This window comes from Scomber japonicus, chromosome 5 (genome assembly GCF_027409825.1).
Source record: "Scomber japonicus isolate fScoJap1 chromosome 5, fScoJap1.pri, whole genome shotgun sequence".
Lineage (NCBI taxonomy): Eukaryota > Metazoa > Chordata > Actinopteri > Scombriformes > Scombridae > Scomber > Scomber japonicus.
The window spans coordinates 23,384,072-23,398,736 of record NC_070582.1 but is presented as its reverse complement, the minus strand read 5'-3'; the positions used below and the strand labels follow the sequence as shown (position 1 = coordinate 23,398,736).

The following is a 14,665-nucleotide window of genomic DNA, read 5'->3' as shown; positions in this document are numbered from 1 at the left end:
ATGGGCACCTAAGGTTTCAGCAAATGGGCGTAAGAAGAGGTTTGTTTTTTAGGACTATTTTCAGCCGTGGATTAATGAAGATTTTGAATCTTTTGGACAACAGTGCAGGTCAAGGACAATACAGTACTGGATTGGATCTATTTATTATTAGTTTTGGTCCTCAAATTGGATTTGTTGACAATAAGAAAAACAGTAAATATCACCAGCTGTCTTTCCATTAAACCTTGCAAATGCATCATCATTCTGTGTCCAGGTTGTTCTGACATTTAGTCATTTTAACAAACATGCATGCCTATCCAACCTGCCTATTATGAGTAAAGGTAAAGTAAATACATAATAACAGCAGTGTAGCATCAGTCTCCTCTGGCCTTGTTCCCTCAGGCAGGTGTTGTTAGGCTTATTAACATCTGTTTTGTCCTGCTGTCTGCTCTACCACTGACTTTTCCTTGTTCACCACTCTACCAGTTTGGGCCTAAAGCCCTGCAGCTTTGTGAAAGTAAGATCAAGAAAGTGAGAGAAAGCATATAGATAGTGTACAGTGAACCACTGATGTGCTCAAGTGAAGAAGGAAAACCTTTATTCTTGCTGTGTTCACCTTCATTCTATTTTCATTTATTTGTCAGATTACATTACATGTAACTGTATATTTTTCTATATATTCTGACTTACTGTGTTTATGTTTACACTTTATACATATCTGCTCTTGAAAGGTGCTATATAAATAATGTTACTTACTTGGGCTTATATTCTCTTTGTCTATTTGTCACATCCTATTGACCGTCTATGGACTGCTTTGCTTTTTAAAGACATTTCCACCTATTCCTTCTTTTTCTGTCATGGTTTACAGTATTGCTGCCTTGACAACACATTGATTATAGCTCCTTAATATTTCTAATTGTTTTTGGTCCCTGCTAAACACTGGTAAACTAGTTATCTGTTCCTCTGCTGTTTTCTGACAGCAAGACCTGAATCTCAGCAGTGTGAAATTGTTTGTTTTTTACTCATTGGCAATTTTGTATGAATAATTCAAACAAATAAAACAAAACAGGTGGCCTTTATATACTGTAGCAATTTGGGGGCGTTGGTAACGCTAATGATAAAATAAATGTGCACCTACGCATGAACAGGTGGCTTTTGTGAAGTTGAAACAAGCAATTGCTGTAAAGAAAGTTTGGTGAAAGCAACTTGGAATGAATCAGAAAACCTCAAAGAAAAAAATGAAAGGATTTATTTATCCCTCAGAAAATCCAGAACAGGATTCTGAGGGCCGAAATGGAAGCCTTTACTTTCTTTTAAAGTATTTTAGCTTAAATCTAAATAGATTTTTACGTAAACTGGGAAATTTCATTTCCTGTCACGCTAACAAAACAACTCCGTCCAGTATCTGTAGTGCTCCAAAAGCTGCCCAAAACAAACAAATACAACAGCAGCAGCCTGCAGCCAGCTTGCTATGGGGGGGGGGTGGGGGTGGAAAATAACCTGCGCCCCATGGAACCAGAGGCAAATTACGTGTATGTGAGCGGGAATGAAAGTACTGTCTGTGTGTCACTCCAACTGGCATCAGACTACACAGTATGAGTTGGAACAACACCCACTTTTGGCCATCTGAATGAAAACAATATCAAACCCTCTTTTGTCACTGGGTGGTCCAGACATGATGAAACCACGCTGCTGCTTGCCCGTTGCTATTTTGTGCTGCGATTGGTACTTTTTGTTATTTCCCCTTGGATATTGATTTTCTCTCCTCTCTGTTGAACTTGTTGGGCCAGCAAGCGGGACTCTGCATCCTCCCACTGCTCCCTGTCAACACTATTTCACACAAGATGCACCCGAACACACACAGAAAGTACACACCCACATTCACACAAACAAACACACCGGTGACAAATACTGTGTGTACGTGCACCTATAAAGTACACACACAAACACACATCTACATACACACAAGGTCAGTACCTCCCTTGGTAGAATTAATCAGGGAATCTATGAGGCCAGTCAATGAACAGGAGAAATTCACACAAAGCTGTAAAATACATGGGTGCACCTATGTATTTAACATGCAGTGTCTCAACTACTTATGTGTTTGTCTCTTAAGGCAGATGTGACAGCAGCAGTATTATGCTCCATTGATCCTTGAAAAGGAAGAACCTTGACCTGCTCCCTACACACACACACACACACACACACACACACACAAATGCAGCAGAAACCACTAGTCACCATGTCAAAGTGTCAACTCTCATTAACTAATTAGAGACTAAGCAAAAAAAAAAAAAACCTCCAAAGAAAGTTCAACTCCTTATATTTTTGCAATCTGTTCACTTAATATTATCAGTCTCATGTTTCTCCATTGTGTAACTTTACTAATGTTATTTCTGTCTACTCTGTGCATAAATTTACCACATCTCTGTCAGTCTCCACTTCTGTAGGTTTTCCTTATCCTGACTCAGGATAGAGGTTGTCTTCTGCTGCACAGACTGTAAAGCCTTATGAAGCAAATTTGTGATTTGGCCTATGTCAGGTTTCAAAAATGATGGTTGTTCCCAAATTGCAGATACATTTGTGAGTCCTACAAGGCTCTCACATGGTCATGGATGGGTTGCAAGTCCAGCTTTTGTCTTGATTTGGGAACATGTTGAAATGAGTGAAATGATTGATGATGAGGAAATGATTTTGTGTCGCTAAATGCAGCTCAGACATTAGCAATGCAGCTAACCAGTCATCAGTGTGTTTGATTTTGAAATCCAAATGACATTCGATATGACTGCAGATTGCAGAAACCATCTTCCCTCCTTAACTATGTTGCCCTGTGGAGGTCTAGAGGGTAGAATCAAAGGTCTTTAAATGTCCATTATCTTGTGGATTTTGTCTGGTTACATTTGGTTTCTTCCACTCATTTTGTGGAAAGACATCATTACATTTGTTTAAACACTTCTGTAATGGGTAATAAAAAATAAAGTAACATCTCACTTGTGGTCTTTTTTTTTTTTTTTTTTTGTCCTTCCTTGAGTCAGGATGTGACAGCCTTCTCACTTGACCTTGAGGACAGTCAGGATGAAATAATGACACAATGGTGAAGCCTTGGATGGCCTGCTGAGCCGCTCCCTGCTGCTGCTCAGCATGATGTCGCACTGTGTCCTTGTTTGTCTCTTGTATATGAGTACTTGGATACGTGTGCTTTTACGCAAATGTGTCTGCATGTGTGTCAAAGAGTAGCATAGAAAAGATGCTGGATTTTGGACTTTAAATGTTAGTAGTTGTTGTGTTTATAAGTGTTACATTCATGACACAATGTGTGCCTAAAGCAGCAGATGTGTTAATGTGTTTGTGTGTGTATGTGTGTGTGTTGCGCATACACATGTGAGGGCATTTGCATGAGCCTGAGGAGGGTGTTTATATTTGTATTCTCAACCGGAGGGTTAGAAAATGACCTGTCTCCTGTGATTATATCTTTGGTAACCAGAAGTGACGTGGTAATTGTGAAATCTATTTAAAAGAATTTTAGCATGTCTCTCTCTCTCTCTCTCGCTCTCTCTCTCTCTCTCTCTCTCTCTCTCTCTCTCTCTCTCTCTCTCTCTCTCTCTCTCTCTCTCTCTCTCTCTCTCTCTCTCTCTCTCTCTGTTTCTGACTCTCTCCCTCCCTTAGTTTCTCTCACTAGGCCTCACTTTTTCAGGTCATTACTAGATGCTCTTTTTTTACACCTGCTTCTTTCTGTCTTGCTCCTGTGGCTCTGCTCTTGCTCTGTTCACGGTCTATTTTCTCTGGATTCTTGCTGTTGTTGCTCATTTCTCCATTTCCTCGCCCCTCATGGCATCACAGTCCTTGTTCTCTACTCATGTTCACGCTTCTCTTTGTTTCCTCTTCTCTTTTCTGGTTAAGTGTGTTTATACATAAGCCCAGCATCAGATTGATCCTGGGATGTTGCTCAGATCAATAACACAGTTTAGCCTGTAAACCATGATGGAGGATTTCTGCTCTTCTTATACTGTCTACATGTTGACATTTACTCCTTTCACTCAATCGCCCTTTTTTTTTTCACTCTCTGCTTTTAAACACAGTGGCGTCCATTCCTCCCCGGACTGAAATATGAAGTGATAGACTCAGCCTACATCTCACTATACACAGGTAAGAGCTACTCTGTTGCATGGAAAGCTTTTCTGTCAACTTGTCCTAGAAATAAAAAATTATTTCACTATTCATTTTTAAACAGGCTTTAAAGCTCGTTGATTTTTGTGGTCAAGAGATATGTGGGACTCTTGAATGTAATATTGCCTTTCTGTTTAGCTCAGGCTCACCGGAAAGAAAAGAAAATGGTACTACAACAAAAACTGCTTCATTAGTCTAGTCTGGTATCTATCAGTAGTTGAATGTCAAAGAACCAAGATGTGATTCTCTTTTGTCCCTCACCCAAATTCACATATATTGTCTCAGTCTTGATGATAGCTTAATTTTATTTTCATTGTTTCATTTGTTTCCATGTCACTTTGAGAAGAAAAAGAGAAGATACAAAATCTGAGAGATGCTATATTTTCCTCTATACGTGTCATTCATAGCAGAGATGAGAGCTACCGAATCTAACCTCTATAACTCTAAGAATAGCGGTGTGTCACAGGGTAACATAATAAGGGAAAATGCCAGCTGCACGGAAAATGATGTGTCGAGTTGTCATTTTGGGCAAAGCTGCAAGTTGCTAGGAATGTACGCCAAATTCTGCCTTCTTGTTTATGACTAGCAATGACAGGGAGGAAGAAGGCCTCTTACATGATACAGTATGAGGTCACCTGCTGGACTCATCTCTTCCTTTGTATCCGTCCCTCCCTCCATCCACCCATGCATCCTAACTCCTCCCTCTCCATCATCTGTCCGTCTCACTGGATTTCTCCATGTTCTCACTCTGGAAAGTGTTTGATGTATGTTTCTGTTTGACAGAGAAAAACATTTGTTGCCGTTAAAGTTGAATCATTTTTTTAGAGGGTTACATAACGTTTCAATGTGCAGGGCAGTTCACTACAGCACCAAAATAATTTCATCTGGTTTGAAGCCAAATACATCTCTTTATTGTGTGTGCAATTCTACTTTTTTATTAGATAATCCTGCATTAGTGGAGAAAAAAAACATGAAATTGCAACCCCCTAGATAGTAGCTGATAATGAATTTAATGAACCACACACATACCTACACTTTTTTATGAGTTTTACTACAGACAAAACCAGGAAATTCAAATGAGCACAAAACAATAAAAGGTAGCCATATCTGTAGATGGGGAACAACCGAATATATCTTTCATACTGACATAATCCTGAATTTTTTTATTGTAACCCAGATATGTGCAACATAATACAAACTAATCAAAAGAACCAGAAGTAGAATTCAGTTGTTCTGTTTGTTTGTCTTCCTGTTTTGAGGGTTTCAAACGACAGATAATTAAATGGTCTTGGCAAGACCTGTATGTAGTGGAAAACCAGATATGTGATCAACAGATGTCGTATTGTTAGAGAAATAAGTCTAAAAAAAGCCTTTCTTTGTGTAGCATGTGTACACACACACTCCCTATGCGCTCTTCAACCCCTCTAGAGGATAAAAATGATGCTGACCACCCTGTTAATTATAAAGCATTTCTCCCATCAGGCCTTGCTCCTGACATGCTATTAATCACACATGCTCTCTCCCCCTTCTCTTGTATCGATTGGTATAATTATGACTCTGCCCTGCTCTGTTTTTGTTTTCTTCCAACTTTTTTCTGATCCTCCCACTTGGGCTTTTGATCGTGCTTTCCTCCTCTTCCTTTTCTTCATTTCTTTCTTTGTTCTCTGTCTCTCTTTCCTCCTAATCCTTCACCTTTTCATGGTTAGTGAAGATCTATGATGATTGCAGCACAAATAATGTGTACAATATTTTCCTTCCAACAGCTTACAACAAATTTGTCCATCATTAAGCAATAATGAGTCTGTCTCTCTCTGTCCTCTACACCATCTCTCTCTCTCTCTCTCCCTCTCTCTCTGCGTCTCTCTGTCTCTCTCTCTCTCTCTCTCACTCACAATCTGTGCTTTTCAGACGAGTCCAATCTCAAGATGAACAGTGTGGACCACATCCCCCAGACCTTGGCCAGTCACATCCGTCTCCCAGAGGAGTCTCAGCCCCAGGGCCTGAATGGAGGCAGCATCATGCGGCATGGAGCGGATATGCTGAAGCCAGACCCCAGGGACACCTTCTACAGCAGTAAATCTGCCACTAATCATTTTAGGCTGTCCCCTTTTTCTGTCCCCATCCTGCTTTTCTGGCCTGTCATTTCCTCTAACTGACTGATTGACTGTCTGGCTGGCTGTCTGGCTCACAGCCTCTTTGGCTGTCAGTTTTGCTGTATTCAGAATGTCATTTCGTCTGGCTGGCTATGTTCCATTTTTTTGTGTGTTTTCCTGCTGTTACTGGCTGCTATTTCTCTTATTATCTCTGAGTTTCCTGCAATTCTGTAGCTTTGATTAAGGCAGTACTCCATACAACATGTTTGTCCGAGATCTCAAATATTTGCCTACCCTCTCTCACTCTCTCTTACTCTGTCTTTCTCAAGCTCCAATGATTGACCCCTCCCGCCTGGAAAATGTTCTGCCGGCCTGCCTCTACTCTCCAACCTACGTAGTCAAAGATTTTCCCATCGCCAGATACCAGGGCCTGCAGTTTGTAAGCGACCTCTCTATCACCATCCCTCTGGGTCACAGAACACCTGCCACTGAATTTGTGTGATAGTGTCTTTGTGTGTGTTAGACTGTGTAAGAGAGTGTGTGATTTAATTGGTAGTTATTGCTAAAATTAGCCCTGTGGGGTCATCAGAAGTGCATCCAATTATAGCAATGGTATTTTAACCTGCTGAAAAAAAGTAGGCCCCTAAAGAGTCTGTGTAATATTCAGATCACTTGGATGAAGAAAAAAAAGCAGAACTAAGTCCATGTTGATTCGACATTACCTGTATTAACTGTATCTTTCCCATTGTGTGAAAACACAAAGGAAGCAGGTGGCAGGTAGTGTTGAGCGCTGCTTCCCCCTGTAGGACAATACAAGCTACTGCAGCAATAGCAGCAGCTGATACAAGTGATGTTCTTGAAATGTGAGCCCTGCAAAAATGAAAAAAAATGCAGCATAATGTCAGTGGCTGATTTGAAAGAATGGCTGGTGTTACTCAAACCCCATCAGAATAAAAAATAAAAACATTTAAAAAAAGAATAAATGCTGATGTGACCTTCATGAGTCTTCAGAAGGTCAATGCATTTTTTTGTTTGTTTGAAGAAATATGTGGGAGGTTGACGTTGTATTTTTCTCCAGGTGTATCTATCTTTTGTCTACCCCAACGACTTCACACGACTCACCCACATGGAGCGAGAGAACAAGTGCTTCTACAGAGAGTCACCTATCTACTTAGAGAAGTAAGTTGCTTTCATCTTGTCTTACCTTATGTTTAAGGGGAACATTTGTCTCCGTCTTGTATTCATGAGGTGGTACACCGATTATACAGAATACCTGTTCATGGGTCTGTGAATTTGATGGCAGTGATTCATGTGACCTCTCACCATGAGATTAAGTTTGATATGCCGTAAGGCACATTGAAACTTCAACCTTCTAGTAATGCATATGTGTTATATGTGTTACCTTTTGTTGTGTCTGCCAGGTTTGGTTTCTACAAATATATGAAGATGGATGAGGAGGAAGATGACAGACCATTTTTCTTCCCCAACCCAGATGGTAACTAATAATGAACAAACACATATTTACATAAATCCAGTGACACACACATATATTTATATATATAAACAAACACATGTGAACACACTCTTTCAACTGTGTACCTCCTGTATGTCCAGATTTTTTAGAGGAAGAGGAGGTTGTAGATGCTGAGGACGAGGCAGAGATTGTTGGCACGCAGGCGCCCAAAAAGCCTTCTCATCCCAGCCAGACCAGCCACACCTCCAACCCCTCCCATCAGCACTCAAGACCTGGAACTACACCAGCTGGCAGAGAAGGGGAGGAAGAAGTGGAGGACCCTGATGAAGAAGACGAGGGAGCAATCAACAATATTATACACCGCAGAGAAAGGAGACACTTTCCTCGCAGAGACGTGCAGATGGGTAGGGATGTGGATAGAGACTGGGAAAAAGATCATACACGGGGGAACATGAGATATGACACCAGAGAGAGGCCTCCAGAGCCACAGTCTACACACAGTGTGGTCCGTGCTCGCTCCCTGTCCTGGATCCGCACAGCTTCTGCAGAGCTTGGCCCTGGCAGGAAAGGGGGAGGAACAGGAAGAGGAGGAGGAGGAGAGAAGGGAGCTGAGACTCCACCTAAACTGAGCAAGTCTTCACTTCTTTTCCCCCAAAAGTCCTCCCTCTCTGCCCTTGCCAGCCGTGCCAAACAGATCCTCAGCAACTCTGCCCACAGCAACAACTTCCACGAAAACAACAACAAGCTCACTGGAAACAAGAAGGAGAAGAGGGAGGAGAACAAGATCTATATCACTAGGCCCCGGCCTGCCAGGGAGAGGGAGAGGGAGAGGGAGCAGCGTCGAGAGAGGAGGGAGGAGAGGGCATCTCGCCACCCAAGAGAGGTGTTCCCGGGTGTATTTCTCTACCAAACTGGGAAGACCACCAGGCTGGTCAACCTGGGTGCCAAGGGACATGCTGCAGGCATAACAGGAGGTAGGAGCCTAGTTAGTGCCCCTCACCTCTGGCCAAATCCTCCTACAAAGGAGGAAAAGACACTTTCTCACAACGGAAGCATCAACATGCACAAGGAAAGTGTGCAGAAGTCTGCAAACAGGGCAGCAGTAGCAAAACTACCAGACAAAAGCAAGATGAGAGGGCAGCACCAGACTTTAAAGACTACTGTCACTGCTGATCTGCCAAGCAAAGGAGATCCTCAAACATCTCTGTCCCATCACAAAGATCCCCCTCCCCCTACCCTTCCACGTCTGAACTCCACAGAAAATACGCTACAAGGTCAGTCACGGGTCACCTCTTACCTCAGGACATCAGAGATTACAGAGTCCCAGCAGCAGCCAGATCCAGACCCCAACCCAGCAGAACTGGACCAGGATACAAATCACTCTAATCCTGACCCCGACCCTGACCCTGAGCCAGAACCAGAGGAGGGAGAGCTGTCAGACTACAGCTACGAGGAGGTCGAGGCCCGACCAGGCTGGGCGGAAGAGAGCATCAACTGGCAGAGGACCTTCTCGGTCAATCCAATGGACTTTGAACTGCTGCGCTCTGACTGGAATGACCTGCGCTGCAATGTGTCTGGCAACCTGCAGCTGGCAGAGAGTGAGGTGGTGGACGTGTTGGCGCAGTACATGGAGAAACTCAACGAACGCAACGGAGGGTAAGAGAAAGATGACAGAGAGAGAGAGAGGGAGAGAGAGAGAGAGAGAGTCTAAAATAGGTGCTCATGTTGCCCTGCAACGTCGTAAATTCAAATTTGGTTAGTTTTGCTGTTATGCAAAGCGAGAAGTAATTTCTCAGAGAACATATTGGTCATGCCCTGGTGCTTTGAGTTCATGCTAGCAGTTCTCTAGGTGCTGATTACCATTTTCTGCAGCAGTGCTCACAAACCTTGATGTTATTTGTGTACAATAGCCTGGCCATTAACTTTTCTCTGTTCTCATTTTTCTCCCACAACACACCACGCTGACTTCACGGTGTCACAGATAATGAATAGCAGTGTTTTGAAGTGGTCTGCCTACAGTCAAGCAATAATTAATTATGAAAATGATATAAGAAATACTGTTTTGTATTCGTGGGCTCTTTTTGTTTTATAATATGTAGAAAAAACAAGTATGTAAAACCTGTGTGCCTTTGCTTAAGTCTCAGCCTCTCTGTCCATCCCCCAGGATCTACACCTTGCTGCGAATCATCAATGTTGAGAAGCGGCGTGACTCGGCGAGGGGGAACCGTTACTTGGTGGAGCTGGAGCTAATGGAGAGAGGCCGCAGCGTGGTGCGTCTTTCTGAATACATTTACCTGCTGCTCCACCGCGGCAGGCAAGGAGACGAAAGCCTGGAGAACACTGACTCTGCTCCGGCCTCGGCTCCGGCTTCAGCCACCTCCGCTGCAACGTCTAGCCTCACCACCCCACTACCCCCTCCCTCCACCAGGTCCTCTGCCCAGCCTGGAGCAACACCCTTGAGCACCGTTTACGCCAAACCTCTGCTCTGCCAGCCGGTCATGCTGCAGTGGAGGAAAGATATCATGGTGCACTTTGTGGTACCAGGTCTGGGAATAAAATAATAAACTGTATACAACCAATTCTTTAACTAAATTATTCATGTTATTCATGATTTATTTTTTAATCATCCACAGAAAATTCAGCACAGTCATACAATGAATAGACTTCATGAAAGTAATTATAGTTCAGAAGGATAATTTCTTTTTGTTTACCTAACTTGCTGCTTACATTTCTCTTTGTTCCTTCTGTCCTTCAGTGAAAAACCAGGCTCGCTGGGTGCAGCAGTTTATCTCCGACATGGAGAATCTTCATCGTCAGACCAAGGACGACAATTTCAGCATCATCATCGTTGACTTTGAGAGCGAAGACATGGATGTGGAGCAGGCACTTAGAGAGAGCAGTGTACCTAGGTCTGTGTGCAACACCATCAGCCATGTAATCTTACTTAACATACATTTAAAACAGTTTAATGACTTACAATTGACTTTGTGTATATATTTATATATTTTGACAGATATGAATATCTTAGGAGAGAAGGGAACTTTGAGCGCTCAGCAGGACTGCAGATCGGAGTGGACACCATTGAGGTTAGAGAAACAAACACATAGAGGGAAGACAGCAATATGTGAGCTGGCAGAAAAAAAAACACTCACTGAAGGTCAGACACTCACACTGACCATATGACCTTTACTGGCTGATGGACAGACAGAAAGAGCACAGTCATGCATAATGAATGCATCATTGCTAGGCAGGTCTGTCAGTGGGCTGTGGATCTCACCCTTATCTCGGAGCCTCCCCCCTGCTTCCCTTCGCCATCTCCCACAGAGCCCAGCTGTGGATGACAGGGAATCGCTTAGACAGTTAGCTGCATTTTCTCTGTCATGTGTACGCCATAGCTGTCACATCCTCTCCCTTTCACAGGTTATTTGTGTGCATGTACCCTTACGACTCTCTCACTGGCTGTCTCTCTATCACACACACATGCACTCCCACCCACAGGGCGTGGAGCGGCTGGAGATCTGGACAGACGTTGATGCGTCAGTTGAGTGTCAGTGCTGTCACAGTGGCATGACAGGCATGTCACTCATGTCTGAATGACCCGGGAGCTCTGAAAGTGAAGACAAGCCCTTGATGCAGAGCAGACTTCTGCTTTCTTTAATCCTGAAATCCCATATTAGGTTTTCGTGAACATGCACTCGCATACACTTCAAAAACGACCCCTCTCAAAATAAGCCAAATAATCCTGAATCCAGCCAAATTGTCTTGTATTGGGCAAAAAAATCTGCCAATGGGGTAAGAAAAATGTACTTGGTTAGAATTCTTAAAACTAGCAAAAAAAGTCTAGACACTGAATACCCAAAATGTGCCTTAAAAGTAGACTAAAATTGAAGCAATCTTCAAGCAATGATATCACACTTATTTAAGACAGAATTCCTTGAAATGAGTATTGTAGTCCCTGGTTGAGCAGATTATAAGAATTTATATATTAAAAATAAGATAATAACTAGCAAATAAAATCTTAGAATAGACCATGCCAGCCAGGACTTGAACCCAGGTCCCCTGCTTATGTGGCATACGCTCTAACCACTCAACTACCTGCACACCCTAAAACAACATTTTTATCCTTTTATATTTAGCTAGCTGCGATAATTGATGCCTTGATGCAAGATTAAAGACGAGCAAAAAAATCTTTAAATAAGAGACAATTTCTTGAAATCACAGAGTGATTTTATTTCTGCATTCAGAAATGCACTTCCAGTAGCAAGCACACTACTATGTACTATAACGAAGGAAGGCAGGCAAGGCAAGGCAGTTTTATTTGTATAGCGCATTTCATACACAATGGCAACTCAATGTGCTTTACATAAAACAGAAAAACATGTAATTTGAGAAACTTAAAACATACAATTAACCCCCACCCCCACCCCCCCCATAATAAAAACAAAGTACAGAAAAATAGCAAGACATAAATAAAATGATTGCAGCATAAAATAATAAATTAGCTTTAAAATCATTAAAAGGACATAGAGTGCAAATGAAAGATTAAAATGTAAAGTGCTTTAAAAGAGCTCAATCATAAGCACAGGAGAAGAGAAATGTTTTTAACCTGGATTTAAAATGTTCACAGTTGGGGCTGATTTCAGTTCTGCTGGTAGTTTGTTCCAGTTGTGTGCAGCATAACAGCTAAAAGCTGCTTCACCATGTTTAGTTTGAAATGCATAAAGATAAGAGGATACATTATTCGTTTCATGTAAAATATGAGATATGAGAAATTAACATTAAATTAACTTTGTGATCGTATAGGTTTTTCAGAAATTCTTCAACAATAACAAATTTGACTTGACTTTTTTTAAGATTTTTAAATGTTGCAATTTTTGCATGTCTAATTTATTTTGTAGAATTAAAAGAAATTACTTCAGCGAACAGATTGAGACGCAGTGACAGTGCAAGTTATTGTTTGCGTTTGCTCCTGCAGGATAGCCACAGCATTGTGTTCCTGTGTGATCTGCATATCCACTTCCCTCTCAACATCTTGGAGAGCATCAGGAAGCACTGTGTGGAGGGACGTCTTGCTTTTGCACCTATTGTCATGAGACTCAGCTGCGGCAGTTCACCACAGGAGCCTGACGGTAAGGCACAAATAAACACACGCAGTAAACACATGCAGGTACACGCCTGTACTCACGCAGTGACATTCACAGATTAACATCATTTGAGTCATCACTCAAACTCATTTCTCCAATGAATGTTGCACCAGATATGGGCAGCTACATTGAATTCTTGATAATGGATTTGCACACATAATAAATACACTTGGATCAGATGCATCAGACTTTGTTTTTAATCACTATTGATGCAACAGCATGCAATGGGACCGATGGCTCTTTTTAACATTCTTTTTGTTCTCTCTTCAGGTTACTGGGAGGTAAATGGCTTCGGTCTGTTTGGAATCTATAAGTCCGATTTTGATAAGATTGGAGGGATGAACACAGAGGAATTCAAAGACCGCTGGGGTGGAGAGGACTGGGAGCTGCTGGACAGGTAACCATGCAATTAATACCACTAAGAGCATACAAACAGACAGTGTTAGAGAGATGTTGATTAAACTCTACGGTACCCTTTAAAGTTGTAGGTTAATAGTATAAGCTTTATAAAGGTGTGTTAGTTTGTACCAAGTTGCATTATGTTTTCCAAAAGTTCCTAATATTTTTCCCCTTCCTGTTCATTGCAGTTTATCACATTAATGACACAATACTTTTGTATTATTATTTTTTTTGTAAATACATTTTTTTTGTAACCTCAACTCCTCAACTGTACATGGACAATATCATATGTAAAGCAAAGAGGGGGAGATAGTGTGCACATTCAGGACTAAAGCAGCAATGGAAGGAAAACAGGGGCAGTGCAAGCTCCCAAATGATTACTGAGACAATATTTTGACCAGCATGGTCTAAGATGAATATTCAGTATGTGGACTTCCCATCCTTTTCAGCTATGCTCTTTTACCACCATCGAGTTTTGATTTAATCTGTCCAGATTTGAAGATATCCACCTCCCACATTTCTGTCTCTACCCCTAAAATAATGCAGATGGATGAAATTTCTTTTTTTTGTACTTTTTTTTAGTACTTACAGCATTGACTTTTAATGTAGTTTCCTTTGATAACAGCAGAGGCAGAAATCTTAGATGAGAATCTCTTGGGTGCAATATGGGCATACTCGCTGCCCTTTAATAAAAGAGGAAAAATAAGTGATGGTAGCCCCTGGTTAAAGTTATCTTGAAAACAGATGCTACAGTTGTTAACTCATTATATACTCATGTATGATGAAAGCTTCCATTGTAGCCTAGCATTGTGAAAATAGCACCATAAGCAATTTAACTTCAAACTGGTGTTTCTTTCTCCCTCTGACTGTAGGGTGCTGCAGAATGGTTTGGAAGTAGAGAGACTACGCTTGAGAAACTTCTTTCACTACTACCACTCCAAACGGGGAATGTGGAATGCCCAAAACAGGAAAACTCCTAAAGGATAGTGCCTCTTGCTGGTTGGAGGATCCTAACCTACCTGCAGATCCACTGTGTGTGAGAGAGACCTGTAGGAGCTCACTCACTGCCTGAACTCTGGCCTGTTTTTTTTTTTCAGACTCCTCACAGGGAAGCCTCTGTTTCGCTATCGGCCCCTCTCGTATGGGTGTCTGTATGAGGAAATGGAGCCCAAATGTGAACTTTGGAAGCGAGCTGTTTACGCAGCAGATAGTCCTGAGTCATCACTTTGCCTCACTGACTGAACTACTGTACAGAGAGAAGAGAGTTATTTTTGTTCTCCTTCTCTCCGTCCTTTTTTTTTTTTTTTTTTTTGGTGCAATGTTTTCAGACAGACTGGAAAGCAGCTGATTTTGTGTGAGTGTTAGTGTGTATGTGTGTATGTGTGTGTGTGCGCGAGTATGTACATATA

The 14,665-nt window shown here is 41.9% G+C and overlaps 1 protein-coding gene across 1 annotated transcript in view; it reads left to right on the top strand.

Moving 5' to 3' along the window:
- Window positions 1-14,397, top strand: part of b4galnt4a (beta-1,4-N-acetyl-galactosaminyl transferase 4a) — a 133,042-nt gene extending 118,645 nt beyond the window's left edge. The window contains exons 9-20 of the mRNA XM_053319176.1: window positions 4,059-4,125; window positions 6,055-6,219; window positions 6,569-6,678; window positions 7,318-7,418; window positions 7,661-7,734; window positions 7,854-9,369; window positions 9,878-10,257; window positions 10,469-10,622; window positions 10,727-10,799; window positions 12,689-12,842; window positions 13,128-13,254; window positions 14,129-14,397. Coding sequence (XP_053175151.1) covers window positions 4,059-4,125; window positions 6,055-6,219; window positions 6,569-6,678; window positions 7,318-7,418; window positions 7,661-7,734; window positions 7,854-9,369; window positions 9,878-10,257; window positions 10,469-10,622; window positions 10,727-10,799; window positions 12,689-12,842; window positions 13,128-13,254; window positions 14,129-14,243 — 3,036 coding nt within the window. The 3' untranslated portion in view covers window positions 14,244-14,397. The remainder of the gene's footprint in view (window positions 1-4,058; window positions 4,126-6,054; window positions 6,220-6,568; window positions 6,679-7,317; window positions 7,419-7,660; window positions 7,735-7,853; window positions 9,370-9,877; window positions 10,258-10,468; window positions 10,623-10,726; window positions 10,800-12,688; window positions 12,843-13,127; window positions 13,255-14,128) is intronic.
- The last annotated feature ends 268 nt before the right edge of the window (window positions 14,398-14,665 follow it).